This window comes from Xyrauchen texanus, chromosome 46 (assembly GCF_025860055.1).
Source record: "Xyrauchen texanus isolate HMW12.3.18 chromosome 46, RBS_HiC_50CHRs, whole genome shotgun sequence".
Taxonomy (NCBI): Eukaryota; Metazoa; Chordata; class Actinopteri; order Cypriniformes; family Catostomidae; genus Xyrauchen; species Xyrauchen texanus.
Genome location: NC_068321.1, coordinates 18,985,803 through 19,011,539, shown reverse-complemented (window position 1 = coordinate 19,011,539; position 25,737 = coordinate 18,985,803). Strand labels below are relative to the sequence as shown.

The following is a 25,737-nucleotide window of genomic DNA, read 5'->3' as shown; positions in this document are numbered from 1 at the left end:
ATCGGGGAGTGTGTGTGCATGTATATATGTGTGTGTGTATTTGTTTCGGTAGCTTTGGTATATTCTTCGTGCAGGGCTAGGTTCTTTAAGGGAAGTGGAAAGCGCTGATCCTACACTTCTAATACCAAAATGCAATTAACTGCAAACCCCATCACACTGGCTCTGCCTCAGTCAATGGTTCCAGTTTGGGTTGGGTCAGAAGCTGATTGTCTATAAAAGGGAGGCTGTACAGAACCGATCCCAGGCAGAGTCACCTTCATATGACAGGGAGTGTTTGATTATACTAGTGCTTAATGTGAAAGTAACGACCAAATGCAGCAATTTAACAACGTGTCCTGACCAGGCACAATGGAATAACGTGATAAATGATACAACCAATCTCTTTTATGGTAATCCGAGAAACCAGTTGTGAATGTAATGCGCAACAAGACATTTTGTCAGTCGCTTTGTTTACATTTCTTGATGGCCCCACCCACAACAAAATATGATTGGCCCAAAATCTTGCTTGTTCATGCAGCAATTTCCAACTTGACTTATAGAAACTAGGTTACTATACATACATGTTTGCAAAATGATTTTATGTTACTCGTACAGTACGTATCAACGCAACTTCCTGGTGAAATGAACACTAGAGGTTCTAAAACAATTACTTTTATTTCCTTTCACACAAATCACAAGTATAAGTGCAGGGTATCAATTAACAAAAACATACATTTCGCCCTGTTCCTCACACAATGCTATATAATGACATCAAAACACTTTTACTATAATGCGTGACTTTTAACGATACATTTTAAGTGTTTGCATTACATAATCAACTACATTTATAAGCATTTATAAGCACGGTAGCTGAACTGATTAACAATTGCAATGCAAAGGACCGAGGTACGTGTCCCGAGGAGCACGAGGGCGTCAAATGAGTCAAAAGTGACACAAAATGACGTGGCAGCTTCAGCAATAGACGATGGAAACTATGCACCTGGTTAGGACACTGTGTACAGATGTGTAATAAATGTTGTTTTCATTGCCTCTATTGTGCGGTGATACATTCACTCCTAATGACTGAATGAGCTGAGACGATTAGCCGAATGCTGCGGTTCATTGGTGTCTTTTTCAACCTCTTCGACAATACATCTGCTTCTATTTCACTCGTGACAGAGAGGGAGAGCATAACATGGCAACAAATCTCCCTCAAAGATCTCTCTCTCTGGATCAATATTTAAGACCCCCCTCCACACACACACACACACACACACACACATACACACACACAAAGACTGTCAAAGGACAGGAATGAGTGAGAGCAGGGGCTGATGGGACTTGTAGTTTTGTCTTAGGAGGAGGTGAAGGCCAGAGGCAGCAAAAGAAGGGTGCAGATATACTGTACTGACACGAAAAGGAAGGGTCCAAAATTAACACTCACCAAGTGCCAAATGTGAGTAATAACTGGCTTTGCCAATTAAATAAAAAGTTTCCAGCAATAATACTTGGTATAAGTCAAACTGTAAGAATGATAATCTGATTTGTGCACCTTCTTATGACTTTTACCTTAGTGCAAAATGTACCATCAGAAGTTTATCTAGGATGCCTAACGTTGTTATTTTTTTCCCCACACACCATGTGAATATTCCTCACATTAAGCAATCAAAACAAATATATTTGGAACAAAATCATGATCGTCATCTTCATGTATTTGTGACTGGTGCAGTTTTACCCAGAGGCTGCGAGTGACACAATGACCTGCGTTGTTTGTCACTAAAATGCAAGTACTAAAACAGCTAAAAGAGGATAAAACAAAAAATTTTATTCACTCGCCATTGGCAGGTGTGGGCAGTTAATTTTGGACCCTGGTGATAAGAAAACATGTTACAAAGTTGGGGAGAACCAAACACTGTTCTAAAAGGCAGAACGACATCAAGTCTTTGTTTTACAGGTTAAAAGGGGTTAACACTGAAAACAAATTGAGAGAAAAGGACATGGAATATATTCTTCTCAGGCCGTCTTTCCATGTTGTGATGCAGGAAGTGGAAATGAATGCAGGCTCAGCAGGAAACTTCCATGGTTTGGCTAACCTGCCCGACAGCCTCGCTACTATCCGAATGTGTGCATGCACGGTTGCGAGAGCCATCCACGGAGCCGGCACTGGTCAGAGAAGCCGTTCGCGAGCGAACCAGGCGGGTCATACTGGCTGAAGGCACTGAGAAAGAAAGAGAGAGAGAGAGAGAGAGAGAGAGAGAGAGAGAGAGAGGGAGAGAGACAGAGGGAGAAGAAAGGCTGAATACTCGTTCCATATCCAAAGGTACATTTTCCTAGGCTGTATGACATGTTGCTGAAGAGGTAGGGATGGCATGCTTGAAATTTTGATCAGGATAATTTAAGCCTCAAGCTGATCACATAACCACAAATACTTTAAACTAGCTCAAATCCATCTTAAATATCCATCTATACAGAATCATTACATCTAAATGCCCTTGTTTTCATGAAAAAAATAAAAACTCTTAATCAGTACTGTTTTTCAACAAATATATTATTACATCATTACAACATTAAGTTTAGGTTTCATACCCCATTGGCAAATATCAAAATAAATAAAAATAAGCAGGAACCTCTCTACATTTTGTTACATTTATGCTTGAAACAGAAAAAAAAATATATAAAAAAATCTGCCAATGGGATAAGAAAAATAAACTTAATTCAAGCTAAAATTCTGAGAATAAGAATTGATCTTGTTATAAGGTTATTTAGATATTTTTTTACTGGAATACAAGACAAAAATATTGATTTTTGAAGAAGGATCACACTACTGCGCATGCCCTGTTACTCAAAGTAAAAATAATGATTTATTCTACTATTTTTGAAATTCAGTTTCTCATTTAAGATGCACTAAGTACATTTTGTTTATGTTTTGCTGGTCAATACAACAGTGATTTTAGGCTTTATAGTGACACCTATTGGCTGGGATGAAGGATTATGCAAAAGCAAAGTTTTCAGTTATCGATACCATTGTAGAAATAGCCTTTTCGTGGGAGTTTTATAATGCTGCAGTTGATAATGCTGCAGTTGTGGAGATAAAATAAGTAGTATTTAACTAGTCATGTGATCTCAACATGGTAGCCAACATGAGGGGGAATTTCCATCTCATGTGACTGTGCATCATTTTAAACATCTATCAAAGGTACTATTTGCATTAAGTGGGTCCACCTTTACGCCTTTTCTAAGCCTGTTGTTTGGAAATAATTGCCATGCAAAGAGCATGAGAGGGCATTCGATGACTGCAGTGCGCAGGAGAGCGAGTCACATTTTCCTCCAGAGGAAAAATCACTGATCAATAAAGAAAGTGAATGAATGAAAATATCAGTCTGGGACAGGTAAATACAGAAATCAATCATGGTCAATCCAAAAAAAAAAAAATAATAATAATAATAATCAAGGGATTAAAAGAGTAAACAACACGATTCATCTGAATGAAGATTGGGGATGAGGAAGAGGGGCTGGAGTGAACAGGAATCGGGAAGTACCTGGCCCCTCACTCATTCTCCGATCCTTTATATAAGCAACTGAGGAAGGGCAGGAAAATACACATAGAGTACAGATTATAAAAAATACAACAACAATACACACACTCTCACAAACACAAATGTTTACTGAGCTAAATGGAGACATACCATAAACTTCTATAGTTTTTAAACATAAAGCTAATTATAATTACTATAGACTATCCATTATATTCACTGTACATTTATAAATCAGTTTTTCAAATAAGGAAATCCCCATATTCTCAAAAGTCTTTTTGTCAGATTTAGCTCACATTTGGGGAAAATGTTGCCACCAAACTAAATCCAAGTATGTAAGGACACACAAACAGAGGTGGGTAGAGTAGCCAAAAAATACTTACAAAGAAATCATTAAAAATACTCATGTTAATAAGTACTTGAGTAAGAGTAAGAAAGTATCCAATTGAAAGAATACTCAAGTAGCGAGAAACTAGTTACTTCCACTTATCCACATTTTTCCTGAACGCAGAAGTTTGCCACGATCTGGCTGTAATCAATTTCCGGTCCCCCTCCATATTTTAAAAGGCAATGGTGACTGAGACTGTCAGTCTCTAACATTCTGTCTAACATATTTCAGCTTCCACAAAACACCAAAAGTCACACGGGTTTGGAACAACATGAAGGTGGGAAAATAATAACAGAATATTCATTTATGGCTAAACTATCACTTTAAGGACACTTGTCAGATTTAGACAAATCTGTCAATTAGAAGAAAAGTTTGGAAACCTTTCTAGTAATTATTACAGTAAAAAGAAATATGTGAACAATGTTACACAGGCCCAATTATATGTAACGCTGAATAAAACGATAATTCTTTATTAATGCCTACTGTCACTACTTCACAGCTTTTTAAAGTCTGCATGATTTCTTAGTTCATGGTAGTTACGGTATTTCGTCGAAAGAATTTAGATCATTAGTTCTGTACACTAAACACTTCTTTGTGTTTGGAAGCGTGTTAGGCTTATTTATTATTTTTATTATCCAAAGCTTGTTCTATGTTATCCATTAGAAAATTGTGCCATGGCTGTCTAATGTATAAATGCTGTGCAGGTGCAGAAAAGCTGTCTGCTTGTGATGGGCACAGCAAAAGACATTTACACATAAGATGGATGTTTCCATGGATACAGACACAGATGTATTACAGCACTGATATAAAAAAGTTTACGTACAAATTGAGCCCATAGATACAGAATCGCCCAGAAAATGACCATAATCATGACAAAGACACAGCTCACGTTATCAACAAATCAACAAAACTTACCGCAACATAAATTGGAGCTGTAATTGAAATGTCCGCTTGTCTTTGTGTAAAATGAAGGCATTGCATGACAAAAGTTTTTGTTTGGCGTGTTTGCTCCTGCAAGAGTGATGAGTTCGACTCGAGTGACAGAGTGCCATTGTAAGTTCTGCTGTCGAAAATGTCCCATTCAAAAAACTCTCAATAAATTACGCATTTAATAATGCTCGCTCATTGAATTAAAACCAGTAATGTAAGGACAGGAATGTTGCCCATTGTAACAAAGTAAAAATACCTTTTTATCATTAGAAATGTACTTGAGTAAGAGTAAAATGTACCCACAATTAAACACACTTATAAAAGTATTTTTTTGTTCTGAAAAGTTACTCAAGTAAATGTAACAGAGTAAATGTTGCGAGTTACTACCCACCTCTGCGCACAAACTTTACATATATCCATACTCTCACAGATGTCTCAACAAAAAGACAAACAAGGGAGAGAGAAAGACAATACTGGATCAAACTGGCAACATCATTGCAATAATCGGAGACTGAATGGAAAGAGGTAGATCATGATAAAATTGATTGATTTCTTGATTGTTGAAGTTGCAGGTTTCACCAGAAACCTAAGTAAATGATTGGACAGATAATCTAAATATTATTTAATTAGACTTACTGTAACCCATCCCCTGTAGGAAGTACTTGAATGCCTCTGTGAGTTTTCCAGGCTATGGGAATCGAAACATGGAACATAATTTAAAGGACAAATTTTAATGATCAGTATCTTTAACTGACGCATATATTACTTAAAGTCACCATAGTCAAGAATTCTCACCTGTGTAATCTGAGGCATTCCGCCTGAATCAGCCATCTGAAACAAAGCAAACATGAAGTTGTTTTTTTAGAAATTTCACAATTTTATAGGGCAAAACAGTCAAGCAAAATGTTTTTGCCGTTCTCTTGCCTTCAGGAATGTGGTGTTGGTTGGATCCAGCTTGGAATTGCACTCAACCTGAGAACAGAGAACATGAGCTTGAAACACACCATACATCATACTAATATATGCTTTATAACACATTCATAATACATTTACAACACATTTGCACTGAATATAGAATGTAAACATTTCAGTAAACATCAGGAAAGTGTGTGTGTGTGTTTACGAGGAACGTTTTTAGGTTACAACCTGGTAATTACAAGGGTATTATGTTATAAATGTGTTTATGAGGACATTTCTAGTGTCCCCATAATTTAAATAGCTTAAAAAACATATTAAACAATGTTTTATTGAAAATGTAAAAATGCAGAAAGTTTTTTGTGAGGGTTAGGTTTTGTGGTTGTGTTAGGTTTAGGGGACAGAATCTATAGTTTGTACAGTATAAAAATCATTATGTCTATGGAAAGTCCTCATAATGATAGGTAGACCAACATGTGTGTGTGTGTGTGTGTGTGTGTGTGTGTGTGTGTGTGTGTGTGTGTGTGTGTGTGTGTGTGTGTGTGTGTGTGTGTGTGTGTGTTTGAGGCATGACCCAGTTACTGCAGTACTGCAGAGATGAGTCATATTCCAGTGCTAAGGAAAGACAGCTGCACAGACAAATTCGCCTGCAGGCTTGTTCCAGATTGGTGCAGACACATTAGAAATAGGACAGACACCCTCTCTATAATGTAATGAATGTATATATTTGAATGCAACCAGGCTTATAAAGCTTAAGTGCAACAAATGTCCAAAAAGAGATTTGAGACTTCACTTTGTGTTAGAGAATTGTGAACATGTCTGGGTAGATCTGCGCTAGTCAAAGGATGTGATCCTTTAAACCAACATCTGTCGCTCTCTTCAAACCTCTCCATTTTCCTGATCTTGAATTTCCTCTTATATGGCATGTAGTCTTTTTTTTTTATCTCTTTCTCCCGCTTCTGTATACTTTCCATGTTATTTATTTTCTCCTTAAGCTCTTACTCATCCTTCCATTTTTGTCTCTTCTACACCTTTTTTATCTTTCTTCTGTTGACCTAAATTACACAAATCCTCTCTCATCCTTACATCTTTTAACTCTCACTCTCATCTCGCTCTCTTCCCTTCGTCTTCTCCTTCATCATACCCCTCTTTTTTTGTCTCTCACTCTGTGTGTCTGATTAGATGTGATGGGGCAGTGACCCAGCTTTCATATGCTAGATTAAAGGGCCATGGTGCGGAGTTAAAAATATCCAGCGCACACAAGCTGGCAAAGCCCAGGAGATCAACATTGGGGCCAGTGCCATCTGCTCCCACAAGACAACTGGAGTTGAGGAAGAATGAGGAAGAGAGAATGCTAGGAAGAGGCAAACAGAGGAAGCAATAGGAATGGAGATTCAATTGACCTGTCACTATATGACAAAACACTTTCTCTTTGCAGTTCTCCAATTATGCCACAGAGACACAGAGTTGACACAATAGGAGCAATATAAATAAAAAAAGACTGTTTGGTAGAAGCATGGAACCTTAAAGGAATATGTGGCAGGGAGGAGGGCGGGGCCGGGTCGTGATCCTACACACCCGGTCCCGTATTAGGCTAATCAAGCCTCCGAGAGGGATAAAGGTCGAATGCAGAGGATCGTGCGGGAGAGAGAGATCGTTAACGGACATGTCTGTCATGTGCGTGTTTGTGTCCTTGTTTTAAGTTTACCAATTAAACAATTATGTACATTGTCAAGCAGGGTCTCGCCTCCTCCTTTCTATTGAATACTTTACAGAATAGTTCACCTAAAAATTTACTCTCTTGTTACCTACATGTTGACTTTCCATGGAACACAAAAGGAGACTGTGGCAGGGCGGAGGGCGGGGCTGGGTCATGATTCCACATACCTGGCCCCTAATCAGGCTAATCAAGCCTCAGAGAGGGATAAAGGCCGTCTGGAGACCGCAGTGTGAAAGAAAGAGAAATTTATGGACAGCTGTCCGACACCTGTGTATGTGTGTTTGTCTTTTTGTTTAAGTTCCTAATTAAAATATTATTTATATTGTCAAGTTGGTTCTCGCCTCCTCCTTTCCATGAATCCCTTTACACTGGTGCTGAAACCGGGAAGGAGGAGGGATTCGCCTTAGTGCAGTTCTCGCCACTACCATCCACCCCAAAGGAGCAGCCACGGCCATCCACCGGAGGACGGAGACCGGCCGCCTGGAAGTGGAGGAACGGCCGCCGACCGCGAGGGGAGGAGTGCCTGGAGCGGTTACCACTCCCAGTAGCGGGGGAGACCCCTACCATCCACCAAAAAACTGTTGGGGTGTTCCGTCCTCCAGGGGCCAGAGGACTGCCTCCGATCCGCCCAGGGAGGCACGGCTTTCATCCATTAGAGTGTGGAGGAGTGGCCAAGGACCAAGCTACGCCGTATAAGAGAACCGGCGAGTAAGTGTTTTTTTTAATCTCCCTCTCCTCTCTCTCTTCCACTGCCTCTCCGTGTTGGCCTTTCCCTCTCTTTTTTAAAAAGTTTTGTTAATTTGGCACGATCACCGTTATGGTGTGTAGGTGCCAATTTTTTTTTTGGTTTCCCTCCCCTTGTCCCCTCCCTCATCCAGGAAGACGGGGATGACCTGCCGGCAGGGAAAGGGGGTGTACGTCATGCGGCCTGAGAGAGGGAGAAATGTGGCAGGGTGGAGGGTGGGACCGGGTCATGATTCCACATACCCGGCCCCTAATCAGGCTAATCAAGCCTCAGAGAGGGATAAAGGCCGACTGGAGACTGCAGTGGGACAGAGAGAGAGATTTACGGACAGCTGTCCGACACCTGAGTGTGTGTTTGTCTTTTTAATTCCTAATTAAAATATTATTTATATTCTTTCTTGCCTCCTCCTTTCCATGAATCCCTTTACAGAGATGTTTTGCCTAGTCTCTCCTATCATGTCCCACGCAAGATAAAAAGGAAGCCATACAGGATTGGAGCAAAATGAAAGTGAGTAAATGATTAGAACTTTTCATTTTGGGTGAATTGTTGCTTAAAAGGTGAGATTAAAAAAAAAGAATCACGAGAAAAAAATGAAACCTCACCACTCCCTCCTCAGCTGGAGCGTTATCTCCAACCACCAGCATTACCGGGCACCTGTGAGAAAATGAATTCATAAAACACTCTGATCCTACAGGCATATGCAAATGAGAACAGTGAGACTCTAATCAAGTTAGTCCTCACCTCAAGGTCTTGGCATTCAGAACAGAGCCACTGCGGTTCATTTCCAAATCCCTGCGGCTGAGAAAAATAAAGAGATTTTCATTTGTTTAAACAAAGTCCTTACCAAACATAGATTTTATTTCTACTCATGCATTATCCTTGGATTTTATGTTGATAATTATGAGGCAGTGTGTGTTACCCGTTGTACATGTTCCAGAAGAGCTGAAGGTTGAACTGGTTGACAGTGTTATTGATCTGTTGACGGTAGCTCTGTACAACCTCTGTGTTGTTCATTAGCTCTTCCTGTAATTCAAACACAGCAAAACATCTTACTGTAAATCCACTTCTGAAAATGTTAGTTACATTTTTAGCTCAAGATTTCAATTTAACATTTACATTTATTTTTAACAATTTAGATTAAACATTTAGATTTAAATTTAAGTTGAAAATGTATATGAATTTATAACTAGTTATTTTTAGGAATTATTTACAGGGTTTCCACAGTTATGGAAAACTATACATATTAAGGAACTTTTAAATTGTGATTTCCAGGCCTGGAAAAGTCATGGAAAATACAAATCTTAAAAAATGTATGTTAATTGTTTTTCTAGTTATGCTATCTAGTAACTATTTCATTGGCTAGAAATTATGATTTATAAACATCCTTATCGAGTAATCACAAACAACTACAAAAGACATGGAACTTCAAATGTAAAAGTGTGGGTAACCTTTATGAAAAATGTAGGCATACAAAATGAGAAATTTGAAAGCGGCAAAATTTCTTTAACTTTCTTCAAAATTGAGAAGTTTTACATGCATATGTCCAATAATGTTTTGCGTAATTCGGTAACACTTGACAATAAGTTTCCATTTGGTAACAACATTAGTTAATAAGAACTAACAATGAACAATGTTTATTAAGCATTTATTAATCATTAATGTTAATTTCAACATACACTAATACATTTTATTATCAAAAGTTATATTTGTTAACATTAGTTAATGCATTATGAGCTAACATTAACTACAATTTTATTTTTATAAACTAACATTAACAAAGATTAATAAATTATGTAAAAATATATATTGTTAATTGTGTGTTCAAGACACATAATGCATTAACTAATGTTAACGAATGGAACCTTATTGTAAAGTATTATCCATAATTAATTTTAGGCCTTGAAAGTAAATAAATGCTGGTAATCCAGAGTTCAAGGTAAGAAATGTACCTATCATGGACTATGAGCAAATTGTTTAACATTAGAGCATTTGTAGTTTCATTTCCATTAATATTGTACCTGACTGAAGAGGTGGGACAATACAGTGTCTGGTAAAGCACTGGTGAGTCCGGACAATTTTGTGGCGGCCCAGTCGATCCAGCCCTTTCCATTGGGATCAATGTTGAGAAGAACCAGACCCTCCACAAGATCAGGGAAAATCAGCTATTGGGAGAAATCAGGATTTAATTACTCTGCTGAATGAACACAAACAGACCAAGTATACACATAATAAGTCATATGAAGTCAAGTTAAAAATTTACTAACCGCAAATTTGGCAAGGATATAGGCACCAGCCCCAACTCCAATTCCAACAATGCTCTTGAAGCTAGAGAAGAGAGATCATTGAGGAATTTAATTGTGTTTAGGATCAAAGAAATTCCAATAAGTATTCTATTGGACATGCCAAAAATGTTACAACATTAGTGGTCTCATAATTATTGTAACTTAAAGTATAATTTGACCACACTCACCCAAAGTGTTGCACCACACTAGGAAGCATCCCAGCCAGCTGATCCATGGTGGGGTACTGGTACCTGGTAGTAACAAGCCAAGAAAAGTTATTTATGAATAATATCTTGAGTTGCCCTGAGAGGTTAACCAACATTTTCTGTGTAAAATGGCTAATACAGTAATGGTGTGTGCTTTTGCCTTACCCTTGTGGCATCTGTGGGGCACCAATGTGTTGACCAGGGGCATCCACATGGCATACCACAAAATGCTTGGTGATCTCCTGCATGTCTTCATTGTGGAAGAATGTGTTGTAGCACAACTTGTCTGCTCATAGAGAGAGAGAGAGAGAGAGAGAGAGAGAGAGAGAGAGAGAGAGAGAGAGAGAGAGAGAGAGAGAGAGAGAATAAGACATATGAAAAAATATTATTAAGACAGGAAATATCTCTAAAGATGCACCAAGTATTTTTTATTTCGCTGGCTGATACAACAGTAGTATTAGACTTTACAAAGTCTCCAATTGGTGTAGATGCAACAGTGAAAATGTTTTATAATAGAAAATATTTTCGGTTACTGAAGGCATTGCAGAAATACTCTATTCCCAGGAGTATTAGTGACTAATGATTAACTTATTCTGCACTTGAAAGTGTTTGAAAATAGGGGCGTTACCAAGATAAAGATAGCAAAATTCGGCTGGTCATACAACCTCCAAACATATTATCATGCTAAACACTTTTTTCAATCCCAGCTTAATATGTAGGGACAACTATAAGTAAGCCATTCGTCAGCTGATTTCTGTGAAAAGTGTAAGCACTGTGTCACTATCAAAATATTGCTCTGCTTGTTTGAGCATCCCGACCAGCCTGACAGAGCAACATTGGCTCAATTAATGTCGTGAGTTTGGGGCGGGACTATCTATTTGTCCAACCAATGTTAGATGGGAGGAGTGTTCAGGGAACAATAATTATTTTTGCAATATCGTTTGAAGACGCTAGTGCCACATAAATGACAGCAGAAGACACAATTCAGCTTAAAGTGAAAAAAATTACTTAGTGCTTTTTTAAATGTATGTCAAAGGAAAATGGTTTCATTGGATCTTCTTTCGTCACATTACACTATATAACAACACTGATTTGGAACAGTTCTAAAAATCAGCTTCCCTGTCCATCTCCCCCGTTAGAGTTGTTGACCTACTTACATTAGATTATGAAATGAAGATTATGAAATGAAGAAACAAAACAACTTGAGTGTTCTAGATAACTCAAGCGGGACTACTAAACATTTTATAATGTGCCATCTCATCTAATCAACAGCAAATGGTGTTTTGGCAGGTCTTGAAGCTATTAAATGGATTTAATGAATAAATGAGTCCCTACGTAGGCTCTCATTAAACTGACCTATGAAATCGGATTTTTCTAATCGAATTCTAGAATGGTTTGAAACCTAATGTAGAAGACTTGAAGGGTAATTCAGGGCTGTGCAAGTCAGTGCCGCATCGAGGCATGAATAATATCGCTATCTTCTCTGCCCTACTGCTCTATATGACAAATGTTTTCATCCCCTACTCTGCTGTATTGCTCTCTTTGCCTTTTTTATATAGGCTTGTGTCTCCTTTCATTGATCTCGGCGTCTCATTTTTCTCTCTCTCACTGAATCATCAGTTTTCTCGATGGAGAATGGTCCTGCATACTAATGCATGTAGGGACACAGTTACTCTATGCCGCAGTGCTGACCTTCCCCACCTCCCAGCACTGCATGATGGGTATGTTTTTCTGACCTACATATCGCTCTTTCTCATTCTCCCTTTATTTTGGCTCATTTAGCTTTTTTATAAGTTGTATTTTTATTTGCTTTTATATATTTTTACATTTTATGTATGTATTATATATATATATATCACACATATATATCTAGATTTGTCTGTCTGTCTGTCTGTCTGTCTTGCTTTTTATACATTTTAAATGCTCATTTAATAAAAATATGAAGTCACAACATGTAAGAATAAAACCAACTAAAATGTACTTTTATATACTGTACTATTTCATATTTTCATAAACATTCAGCTTCAAGATAAATATTTTGCTCTCCCTGTAAAATGTAGAAATATAAAAAACTATATTCAATATTAAAAAAGTAATAATAAATACGTATGATATAATATTATAAATATAATAATAACCAAATATAAATATTGGCCTAGTATAAAAAAATTAATACATAAATGATAAATAATATATTATTATTTTTATATTATGATAATAATAATAATAATATAACAATTATACATATCTATAAATAAATGAATAAGTATGAATTTCTGACCTACATATCTCTCTCTTGCTCTTTCTTTCCCTCTCTAACTTTCTCTCTTGCCACGTAAGAATAAGACCCAGCAGACAATAAGACAGTGCAGAGCTCAATAATGAGGGAAGGACAGATATGTGGAGGAGGAGAGGAAGGTATTAGGCAGAAAGAGGAAAGAGAGAGGAGCAGAAGAGAACAGGAAAGTCTCATTATCAAGGTTAAAAGTAATTTAATTCTGTCACACTGAAGGAAAGTGGAACTCAATATCAAGGTCAATGGAGAATTGGTCAGCTTTATTCTGCTGACCCATAAATAAGTCTAATTGTTCCTTTTTATGACATATGACGCCATATGAAATTTCCATAATGTACCTTATAGTACAAACTCTGTTTTAGATTTTAATAGACATTATAGACAAAGCTATGATTTAGTTTTTATAACTAAATATTTCTGTAAAAAAGTAAAAAAAAAAAAAATACATTAATATTATGACAAAATGAACAAAAATTCCCATGATACATGACATTATATTTTCATAGACATTATAAAAGAAGCTAAGACATACTATATATATATATATTGACGCGTGTTAGGATAAAGAGACTTAATAGAACAAAACTTTCCATTGATACACTATTTGGGATGTGATTTGATATATTAAATGTTATTAATAAATACATATAAAATATAATATAATATTAAATAAATATGAAAATTATAAACTGGATATATAAAAAATTATTAACTCAAGATTAGTGACTCTATCGCTAGTTTTTTTTTCTACTAATCTCCAAGACTAGCCTTTTGTTTGTGTTTTTGCCATTTTTATCATTTGTGTTCATGAGATCACCTGCCAGCCTTGTCTCACACTGAACATGATCTGTTAACAGAACTTATAAAGCTGCAGTCTGCTGGCATCCGAATGACACCTGTGATCACAGCCCACACATATCACTTTCAGAGCAATATTCTTTGAATTTGCAAAGATGCAAAAGCGCACACACACTAACACACAAACATCTTCTGCTATTTGTAGAGATGGATAAATTAACTCCAGGCCAATGCTTGAAGACAGATTGTGCAGAGGAATTTGTGCAGTACGTGTTACTTTGGTTGGAGGGCTTTGTGGGTACAGTTCACCCTGATTACGCAAACATACAAACACGCACAAAACTAAAACTCTGTTTACTTACGGTTGAGCCCAACATCATGGTAGGTCAGGATAGCTGGCTTGTTGCCCTTGGGAGCCCCACGGATCACCACGTGCAACATCCCATAAGGGGTTTCAATGTCATGTTCCTACAAAACAAAAACAACAGTTTAAGAAAATACAGACTGGAATGGTCCAGATGGGACTTTGCTTGTCTTGCATGGTCAGTGACCCAAAACGGATCTGGCCTGAACTTCTAAGGTCAGGTTTAGCCAATGAAAAATTGCCCAAAAAGTCCAATCTGTTGGGATTTTATGTTTCTCCTTTTTATGTTCATATAGGGTGAATACACATAAACTGGGACACTTAATGAAAAATGTTCTCTGCCATTTTTTTAAATAAGTATTTAACTGTTTTTTTTACCTCATTGAGCATTCTGTGGTGTGCCCTTTGAGTCATCTTTCCTGTAGACCACTTCTAAGGAGAGTAGCCACAGTACTAAATCATCTCCATTTATAGAAAATGTGTCTGACTGTGGACAGATGAATGTCTAAGCTCTTCCAGAAAACTGTAACCTTTTCCAGCTTTATGCAAAGCAACAATTCTTGATCGTAGGTCTTCTGAGATTTCTTTTTCCATGTCAGCACATTATTTTTGTGAATAGAAAACTCAAAATGTTTGAGTGCTTTTTATAAGTCAAAGTAGCTCAAACCCACAACTCCAATCTCGTTTCATTGATTGGATGCCAGGTTTGCCAACTCTTGACTCTAATTAGCTTTTGTTGACATCATAAACTTAGGGGTTCACATACTTTTTCCAAACCTACATTGTTTATTTACAATCAACTATTGTAAATAAAATAAGTTGTTGCTTCTGTTTCAGTAAATCATATGCATTTACATACACAACAATATTACATATAGGCTCAATTCAGGTATATATATATACAACAGTTAGTTCCGACCCTTGAATCTGATTGGACGAGAGACATTCCATGAGCACTTATGGTCTGACACCATCGGGACTCCGGCACGTCACTGTGTGTGTTTCACTCCGCTTGTGTTCGTGCCATTCTAAACTAAAGTGTAAGAGCAGTGCAGATGTGTTAAGAGCTATGGTTTGTCTTTTGTTTTTGACATAACATATGTTAGCCAGCAGGTGGTGGCATAAGATCATGTTTGTGTTTAATATGAGCCAGTTAAGTGGCGTGAAGTGAATCTGCATCAGCCAGTTTTTATAAAACAGCTCTTCGTGATCACTTGTCTAAACTGCACTAGTAAAGCTTTAAACGGATTTAAACGAACAACTTCAGCATTACGGCTCATCACAGCTGAGAGATACAACAGACTGATTGATTACACAATGGGTGCTGTTTAAAATGGTGGAGGACATTGAAGTTTCCATTGTGATCGACTCTTGTGCACCGGCTACCGCAAAATAGGGAGAAATACCCCGCTTGAATGCTATTTTTCCACTGAGAAAGCTGATCTTCAGAAAGCTGACAGCATCTCTGCTTGGGAGTGGCAACAGGTGATCACATTCAGTCTCTCTCTCTCTCTCTCTCACACACACACACACACACATCCATCCTTGTTTATCAAATAACTTGGTAGAAACAGCACAAGCCATGATACTATTTCTGAAGTGACATTTTTTAATTAATAACGAAGTCTTGGATGCATCATTTGTTTTGAACCAGCAATGGTAGATTCTGATCCATCACGTAGTTCTATGCACAAATGTGTTTTTTATGGCCGTACTCAGTTTTTCCTCATTTTTAAAAAATGTACTTGTTCATTGAACTATTCTATATAAGCAATATCACACTCGCAATTGTGCTATATGGCCCTAAATCAGTACTACTGTGATAACCTACGGCACTCGGACTGTGGCCGAATCACAGCAGTGCTGATTTATGGCCATATAGCATGATGTGGCAAGAGTAAAAAATTAGACTTATTAATCTCTAGTTAGCATCTCTGATCCCAGATTCACTTACAGTTTATGCACACAGTCTTGCAACACAATTTAATTTGCCAGTTCCAAAGGCATTTTAATCTGCGCTGACCCACATTTAGTCCCAGGCTTATTTGGAGTGGAGTAGCCATTGATGTATGTGTTTTCTGTTCTAAGGATTATTTCAGCATCTCTAGCTTTTCAGTGTCTAGTCATACACATAAATACTGGCAGACACATTGCAGGCAGCCCAATTCAGAGGTGAACCGGTTAAGCTTAATGAAGATCGAGGCAGAGACGGGGAATGAATCTCCCGTGAGGTTTAAACCCCTGTCATGTGGTGTTTTTGTTGTTGGGAAAATCCTAGAAGGTCAGGCCAGATGCAAGCAATGTGTGTGTGTGTTTTAGTTTAAGACAGATGTTTGTATCCCTGTGTTTAGGTCATGATGAAATCTTTTGGCAAACTACAACAGCTGTCACTATGCGAAAAATGTTGAGCATGTTTTCTAGGGCGATAATATAGGCTACAACAAAATACTAAAGGATAAGTATGGAATTTGACCTAGATACGACAATATTATGCAAATATGAGACAAGAGGTCATAATGCTCCAAAAAACACTGTGCACAGGAATCATCCCATAGAAAAGAAAAATCACAAAGTCTATCTCATCACTATCTCAGTTGTTTTGCCTAGACAACAATAAGGTTAGATAAAAAGGAGACTTTATTTAACCTCACAGTTTCAGAAGAGATCTTAACATTATCTCTTCTCATATTTGCCAAGACACCAAAACCAAAAGTCTGAGATTTCAATATGAACATACATGTTTATCATTAAATTCTTCCAAGAACAAATTATCTGAGCTACACTATACTAAAAAATTATACAGGTCTCTTTTGTGTCTATTTTTATTCTCCCCCTAAATTATCTTAGTAGAAACATCTGAAACAAATTGGATACTTAAATAAAACATAATTACTCCATTAAGTCTCCTGAGCTCTAAAATATCAACCTTTGTGCAATACAATCTACATCTGGTATCATAATCTCACATGAAGTTTTCTAATAGCTGTTAATGTTTCAAGCTCAAGGTCATACAATTGTCCTTGTCAGGAGATTTTTATGATTTCTACATTTTTACACAGTTGTCAGAATGATTTACTGTCATATATACAGACAGACAGACAGACAGACAGACACAAACACACTCACACAAGTTACTGCAGAGGTGCATGCTTATGTTGGAGGGCACGTTCTATGCATGCCAGTGTGTTAGTGTGTCAGTACAAATGGCCACCTCATACATGACTGGACATTTCTTCATGTGTAATACAGAAACCGTTCCAACATCACAAAAACCCAATATGCTTTATGTTTTCCACATTAATATACATTGAAAATATACATCCTAATTTTTTTTTTAGGTGTATATATATATATATATATATATATATATATATATATATATATATATTCTTTTGAAAAATGTTCAAGTTTGCCATCAGGGATAAAATCCTATTATAATGTTCAGCCATCCGGAATCCATAAATGAGCAATGGATTTGTTTCACATTAGGTCAAAGTAGGGAGGAATGTAGGTCAAAAATCTAGTAAGTAAATTGCTATGAAATACACATATATATGTGAAGTCATTGACATTATGAGCTGAATCATTTATTTATAGCAGAAAAACAAAAGCACACTCCCTGTCTGTCTATCTGTCTGTCTGACTGTCTCTCTCTCTCTGTTTACATTCCTATAATTACAGATATCCCACTCACCCCATCCCAGCACTCCGGCATGGTTGCTTAGAGATAGTCTACTCTGGTAAAGGGAGAATATGAGCAGGTAAAAGCCAAGAGAGTATCTGGTCCTCTTCGGGCAATCGGACTTGGATCCAGGTACCCAGTGAGATGCTGTGGTTGCTATAGAGTCTCTTTGTCTATCCTCGTCCTGGTCAGGGGCTGAGCTTTGCAGTACTGCTGCCCCCTCCCCCAGCACATTTTATACCCACCCAAATGTCCTATTGGTTGGAAGCAAAGAATGCTTGTCTGTCATTGGCTGGGCTTTGTGTCAGTCTACATTTATTGTGTTCCCTGTGAGCATTTGTCCCATATTTGCTATCTCCTGTCTTCCACATGCTCTGAAAGGACTTAAAATGGCTATACATTCAGGAACAATATGGTATACATCTTTATAAACAGCATTGATATTAATTCTTCACAAGGAAAACTGAGTCCTTATTTTCTATTGGTGCATTGCTTGAGCATTTGAATGCTTTTACATATGCAAATCTATCATCTGAATATTATTATTACAAAGACACACCCACACACAGAGAGAAATGGGCCAGGGCAAAGAGTGAGACAAGACATTGTGCCTGAAGATTTGATAGAAGTTTAAAGGGATAGTTCACCAACATTTCATAATGTACTCACCATGGTAACCTTTCTTTCTTCCGTGAAACACAAAAGAAGTTAAGAACAATGGTCAAACTGCTCTTTTCCATACAGTGAAATTGGATGGTGACCAAGGACTATCGAGGTCCAAAAAGGACAAAATGCAGCATAAAAGCACCATAATAATTTACATTATTCACTTTGGTTGTTGTAAATAGCCTGAACATCCAGCCTAAAATCTCCATTTGTGTTTGATGGAAGAAAGAACATCATGTAGGTTTTGAATGACATAAGTGTAAAAGATTTATCATATTTTCGAGTGAACGATCCCTTTAAAATGCATGTCCTGGTAGCACAGAAAGCTGTGCATGTAGTATATGACATTGTCTGCTATGAGCTATGTACGTGCGCTTTGACATGAACATGTGAGGCAGCGCTGAGACATAAACACTCGAGGCACATGGCCCAATTTTGTGCTGCAACATAAACATAACTGTTAATCAGAAGGTCGCTGGTTCGATCCCCACAGCCACCACCATTGTGTCCTTGAGCAAGGCACTTAACTCCAGGTTGCTCTGGGGGGATTGTCCCTGTAATAAGTGCACTGTTATTCGCTTTGGATAAAAGCGTCTGCCAAATGCATAAATATAAAATATAAAGGTGGCCATTTTTTTTTACATGCAATCCATTATTTTCTGTTTTACTAACTTCCTCTACTTTCATTTCCAATTCCATTTAATGCCTAAAAGGACAGTGCCATGCTGAATCGACTACATTTGTCTTTCTATCACTTTGTCTTTTCAGAACGTGAGTTTTACTCGGCGGAAAAGGGAAATTAATGCCTGTCAGGCTGACTTAGCATTTGCTCTCTCTTAAATACACAACCTATGTATCCCACTCTCTCTCTCTCTATCTGTTACATGCATGCACACTCGGTGTAGATACAGTTGCATTGTCATTGCACAAAGGGGGATGGACCCCCCACACACACATGCACATACAGTATGACTAAAAGGTTTTTAGCTGTTAAATGTAATGCAAAGAGATTAAATCATAATTGTAAGGCAACTGTAACTTAACTTTAAGGTGCAATCAAAAATATTTCTGTTTATGTTGTACTGAAGCCTAGCAGCATAGATACAGCATCACACAATAGCAGAAGTTCTCATGTCAATGTGGAAATACACTATTTGCAGTCACCCATGATAAACACATTTCACAAGTGAAAACATACATTTTTAGGGTATCACTGAGATAAAACAAGCAATATTCAGCTGGTCATATGTTCACAACATGGCAGTGCTCAGGAGCACCCAGCATCATATGTAGACTATATTAGACATTATTTTACACATTTTCAAAAATACAATTTTACTATTTCTTTCTGTTTAAAAGTTCAGCAATTAGCAAATATCACTGAATGCATCTTTAATGAATTAATAAGGTATGAGAGGCTGGGCAATATTGTAAATATAGTTAGGCTAAAGGGTACATCGGATATAGAACAGCTTTAAATTAGATTTTGAATCCTATATTTTTTAATTATGTCGATTAAGCAGCTTTATAAAGCTTCGGTGCACTGTGTGGCGCTAAAAGAGTGTTAAATGATCTCCCAAACATGTGAAGATTTTAAGGTTAGAGGGATAGCTCACCCAAAAATTTTAATTCTCTCATAATTTACTCACCCTCATGCCATCACAGATGTGTATGACTTTTTTTTTTCTTTTGCAGAACACAAACAAAGACTTTTAAGAGAATAATTCAGGTCTGTAGGTTCATACAATGCAAGTGAATAGTGACCAAAATGTTGAAGCTCCAAAAAGCATATAAAAGGCAGCATAACAGTAAACCCTATGATAGTGGTTAAATGCATATCTTAAGAAGTGATATTATAAGTGTGGGTGAGAAACAGATCAATATTTAAGTCATTTTTACTGTAAATCTTCACTTTAACTTTCTTCTTCTGTTTATGGCGAATCATATTCTTCATGCATATTGCCACCTACTGGGCAATGGAGGAGAATTTATAGTAAAAAAGTACTTAAATATGATTCAGTTTCTTACCCACATCTATCATATCGCTTCTGAAGATATAAATTTAACCACTGGAGTCTTTTGGATTACTTTTATGCTGCATTTATATGCTTTAAGGAGATTCAAAGTTTTGTTCACTATTCACTTGCATTGAGAGCGGAGATAGTCTTCTAAAAAAAATGTGTTTGTGTTTGCAAATGAAACTCACACATTTGGGATGGCATGAGGGCGAGTAAATGATGAGAGAATTAAAATTTTTGTGTGAACTATCCCGTTAATGATCTATTGAGTTTAAAATCAACAAAACTTACCACTCTACCTAAACCTTAAACCTAAATCTAACCAATTGTCTAATAAAAAGTAAATGTGAGATGAAAAATAGATGATAATGATAGTTCTATTTAACTCGTGATTTACTTGTTGCAGTGCCTCTAGTGTTTATTTCACTAGAAAAATGCCACGATACATAGGCTTCAATGAGCCGCATAAAAATTATTATAGTAATGTGATTCTATGAGACCAGGCTGGTTTATGAACTTACAGGTGAAACTCGAAAATTAGAATATCGTGCAAAAGTTCATTAATTTCAGTAATTCAACTTAAAAGGTGAAACTAATATATTATATAGACTCATTACAAGCAAAGTAAGATATTTCAAGCCTTTATTTGATATAATTTTGATGATTATGGCTTACAGCTTATGAAAACCCCAAATTCAGAATCTCAGAAAATTAGAATATTGTGAAAAGGTTCAGTATTGTAGGCTCAAAGTGTCACACTCTAATCAGCTAAACACCTGCAAAGGGTTCCTGAGCCTTTAAATGGTCTCTCAGTATGGTTCAGTTGAATTCACAATCATGGGGAAGACTGCTGACCTGACAGTTGTGCAGAAAACCATCATTGACACCCTCCACAAGGAGGGAAAGCCTCAAAAGGTAATTGCAAAAGAAGTTGGATGTTCTCAAAGTGCTGTATCAAAGCACATTAATAGAAAGTTAAGTGGAAGGGAAAAGTGTGGAAGAAAAAGGTGCACAAGCAGCAGTAGCCTGGAGAGGATTGTCAGGAAAAGGCCATTCAAATGTGTGGGGGAGCTTCACAAGGAGTGGACTGAGGCTGGAGTTACTGCATCAAGAGCCACCACACACAGACGGGTCCTGGACATGGGCTTCAAATGTCAAACGTCTTACCTGGGCTAAAGAAAAAAAGAACTGGTCTGTTGCTCAGTGGTCCAAAGTCCTCTTTTCTGATGAGAGCAAATTTTGCATCTCATTTGGAAACCAAGGTCCCAGAGTCTGGAGGAAGATTGGAGAGGCACACAATCCAAGATGCTTGAAGTCCAGTGTGAAGTTTCCACAGTCTGTGTTGGTTTGGGGAGCCATGTCATCAGCTGGTGTTGGTCCACTGTGCTTTATTAAGTCCAGAGTCAACGCAGCCGTCTACCGGGACATTTTAGAGCACTTCATGCTTCCTTCAGCATTCAAGCTTTATGGAGATGCTGACTTCATTTTCCAGCAGGACTTGGCACCTGCCCACACTGCCAAAACCTGGTTCAATGACCATGGTATTACTGTGCTTGATTGGCCAGCAAACTCGCCTGACCTGAACCCCATAGAGAATCTATGGGGCATTGCCAAGAGAAAGATGAGAGACATGAGACCAAACAATGCAGAAGAGCTGAAGGGCGCTATTGAAGCATCTTGGTCTTCCATAACACCTCAGCAGTGCCACAGGCTGATAGCATCCATGCCACGCCGCATTGAGGCAGTAATTAATGCAAAAGGGGCCCAAACCAAGTACTGAGTACATATGCATGATTATACTTTTCAGAGGGCCGACATTTCTGTATTTAAAATCCTTTTTTTTATTGATTTCATGTAATATTCAAATTTTCTGAGATTCTGAATTTGGGGTTTTCATAAGCTGTAAGCCATAATCATCAAAATTATATCAAATAAAGGCTTGAAATATCTTACTTTGCTTGTAATGAGTCTATATAATATATTAGTTTCACCTTTTAAGTTGAATTACTGAAATTAATGAACTTTTGCACGATATTCTAATTTTTCGAGTTTCACCTGTACCCTGAGAAAGGAACGCAGTTCAAGGCAGCATTGAAGGCTAATTAAGCATATTCGGTGTAAGAACGTGCATGTAAACACGTCATTGTGGGTGCAGACTAATAATTGTAAGCGCAGCGTAGTTCTAGCGGGAAGACTAGCAGCTGTACATCATTGCACCATTAGCTGGGTAATTCCTTGCTAATCACATGTAAGCCATTGATTTTTAAGTCTGCTCACAATCTATCACATTGCTGTTTCAGTGTGCTAACACAGCAACCTCCACCACCCCACCACCACCAGTTGAGTCCTTTCCTGCTTGGGGGTAGGCTCCTCGCCCCTGCCTCCTATCTCCGGCAGGATATGATGGTTCCAAGTACAACTTCTTCGGACCGCCAGACGGGGCATACGCCAAAGAGACATTACATTTCTGTTTTATTTTCATCAAATAAATGTCATCTTAAATTTCACTCAAGTCTGCGAGTCTTCCTGATAGAACTCTTTTGGACCCCACTTTGTATATATAACACACTTTCTATACTACAAAATATCAACACAACTTTCAGCAGATTGACCCAGAAATATCTGTTCTCTAATGTTTTCTTAAAAATAAATTCCTTGCCATTTAATTTAATTAATTAATTTAATTTGACCATTTAGGTAGCTAGGCTTTAATAAAACACCTTTTTAATTATTTCTTCTCCATAACAATTAAAACCTCTTACTAGCTGAGTATGTGGCTCACAAATCCTGTCATCACCAGCCTGTTTCGATTTCTCACTGTTTTAATCAAACGCTTCTCTCTGTTTTTAACTCTATTTCTGTCTGAGGTGTGATGAGATGCTGCAAACCATGAGACTAATACAAAACTGAGGTGATGAAGTCCTCGTACCTCTATAACATTTCGTAGTTTGAATTCCACCGACATGACATGATGAAACTCAAAGTGCAGTAAGAACTGAGAACTTAAAAGTGAAAAATTTGACAAAGTAACTGACACCTATCCAATCTTGGATTCTCAGAAGAAACAAATGAGTCTTTATTTTAGTCAGAGCATATTCAGATCTGGATATCTGATGGATGGATTATTGTTTGAAGCTTGTTTTGTGTGTTACTTCGAAGCTATAACTGCAAATGGAGGAATTGAAAATTGGATTCATGCACAAAGTGTACATCTTTTACGGTTTATGGCTTGCCAAGAAACTACTTGCCATTTGTTTTTTAAGTCGACATAGAGTTCGAAATGCATTTTAATTTCAAATACTGATGAATTTCTGACTAAGATAGGAAACTTGAAAATAGAAGGGTAGGGCTTGATTTTGTCAATAATGGATTGATTGTTTGTTCAACCAATGGCAAATGGTGGGATTATTCAGGAATGTTCTTTGAAATCAAAATTTACTTTTGCAGTTCCGTTTGGTAGAGCAGAAATTATCCACTTCAGTTTAAGGTTTAAAATTCATGACTGTCATTATATGACTGGCACAAAACGTTGTTAAACTACCATTTCTAACCAACAGGTGGCCGGCTGGTACTGCAGGTTGCACTTGGCATAATGAAATAGATATTGATTGAATCTGGAATGAGTATGTCACGGTCCTATGAAAGCCCAGTTCCGCCACATAAAAAAAGGGGGCTTTGGTAAATTATAATTATGGGATTAAAAAGTAATAATTATGAGATAAAAATGAATTATGTTAAAATAAAAAGAGAATTATGAGATACATAGTTATTTTTTTAAGATAAAAAAGTTATAATTATGAGATAATATGAGATAAACTCAAAATGACTAGATAAATGTCATATTTATGAGATTAAATATTCTGAATAATGATATAAAAGTCATCTAATAATTACGATTTAGTATCTCAAAATGAATATGGAAGCCCATTATCACCGCATAAAAAAATCATGCTTTGTTAAATCAAAATTGAGATAGAAAGTCATAATTACGAGAGAAAAATTATGAGATAACGAGTGAGAAGTTTGAAATAAAAAGTCAGATTTATTAAATTAATAATCATAATTATTAGGTTAAAAAATCTGAATTATGAGATAAAAAACCATTTAATAATTATTATTAAGTATCTCCAAATAAATATGGAAGCCCATTACCGCCACAAAAACAAATTGTGCTTTGGTAAATAAAAATTATGACATAAAACAAAATCATAATTATGAGTTAAAAATTGTTTTATTTTGAGATAAAAAGCCATCTAATAATTATGATTTAGTATATCATAATTATGATTTAGTATCTCAAATGTAATATGGAAGCCCATTACAACCACAAAAAAAAAATTGTGCTTTGGTAAATAAAAATTATGAGATTAAAAATCTGAATTTTATGATAAAATATAATTATGAGACAAACAGTAATGTTGAAATAAAAAGTCAAAATCATGAGATACAATGTCATTATTTTGAGATAAAAAGTCATAATTATGAGATTAATAGGCATAATTATGAGATAAAAAGTAATCTAATTATCATGATTTAGTATCTCAAAACTAAAATGTAAGCTCATTGCCACCACATCAAAAAAAAACCTTTAGTGCTTTGGTACATCAAAATTATGAGATAAAAAGTCATGATTTTATGATTAAAAAAAATAAAAAATCATCATTATAAGATAAAAATCATGTTGAAATAAAAAGTCAAAATTATGAGATACAAAGTCATGATTTTGAGATAAAAGTAATAATTGTGAGATGAAAAGAAATGTATGAGATTCTTAGTCAAACTTATTAGATAAAAAGTCATAATTATGAGATCAAAAGTAACAATTCTGAGATAAAGTCATAATTATGAGATTAAAACGTAAGAGAAAAAAGTAATCTCAGAATTTTGAAGTATTATCTCATATCTCATTACCTTATGATTTAGTATCTCATAATTTTGTTTTACCAAAACATGTTTTTTTTTCCTTATGTGGCATAAATGGGCTTCCATACCCGACAGTCTCGCCATTTCTTGCTTTCTCTCTCTCAAGCTCTCTCTGTCTCTCCTTCTGCAGCTCTCATTAATTATAATTGTCAGCACATTCCTCTCTGTGGCGAGGACAAACAATACATTGTCTTGTTGTAAATTATCTTAAGCGATCAGCCAAAATGTATTTATATTCTGCCAAAAAATGAGTTTATATTTAACTGTGAAATAATGAGGCTATGTCAGCCGC

At 36.7% G+C, this 25,737-nt stretch overlaps 1 protein-coding gene across 7 annotated transcripts in view; it reads right to left on the bottom strand.

The window, feature by feature from the left end:
- Positions 1-1,231: 1,231 nt before the first annotated feature.
- Positions 1,232-25,737, bottom strand: part of LOC127637979 (protein NDRG4-like) — a 48,252-nt gene continuing 23,746 nt past the window's right edge. For 4 of the 7 annotated variants that reach the window (XM_052119296.1, XM_052119298.1, XM_052119294.1 and 1 more), the window contains 13 exons: positions 14,155-14,260; positions 10,864-10,984; positions 10,681-10,743; positions 10,475-10,535; positions 10,229-10,372; positions 9,130-9,233; positions 8,952-9,008; positions 8,813-8,864; positions 5,755-5,802; positions 5,626-5,661; positions 5,467-5,518; positions 3,519-3,557; positions 1,232-2,197 (listed from right to left, as the gene is read on the bottom strand). In XM_052119296.1, the coding sequence (XP_051975256.1) occupies positions 2,043-2,197; positions 3,519-3,557; positions 5,467-5,518; positions 5,626-5,661; positions 5,755-5,802; positions 8,813-8,864; positions 8,952-9,008; positions 9,130-9,233; positions 10,229-10,372; positions 10,475-10,535; positions 10,681-10,743; positions 10,864-10,984; positions 14,155-14,260 (1,038 nt within the window). In that variant the 3' untranslated portion in view covers positions 1,232-2,042. Of the gene's footprint in view, positions 2,198-3,518; positions 3,558-5,466; positions 5,519-5,625; positions 5,662-5,754; positions 5,803-8,812; positions 8,865-8,951; positions 9,009-9,129; positions 9,234-10,228; positions 10,373-10,474; positions 10,536-10,680; positions 10,744-10,863; positions 10,985-14,154; positions 14,261-17,850; positions 18,022-25,737 lie in introns of those variants that run through there. The other 3 variants (XM_052119299.1, XM_052119300.1, XM_052119295.1) reach the window with 3 other exon arrangements.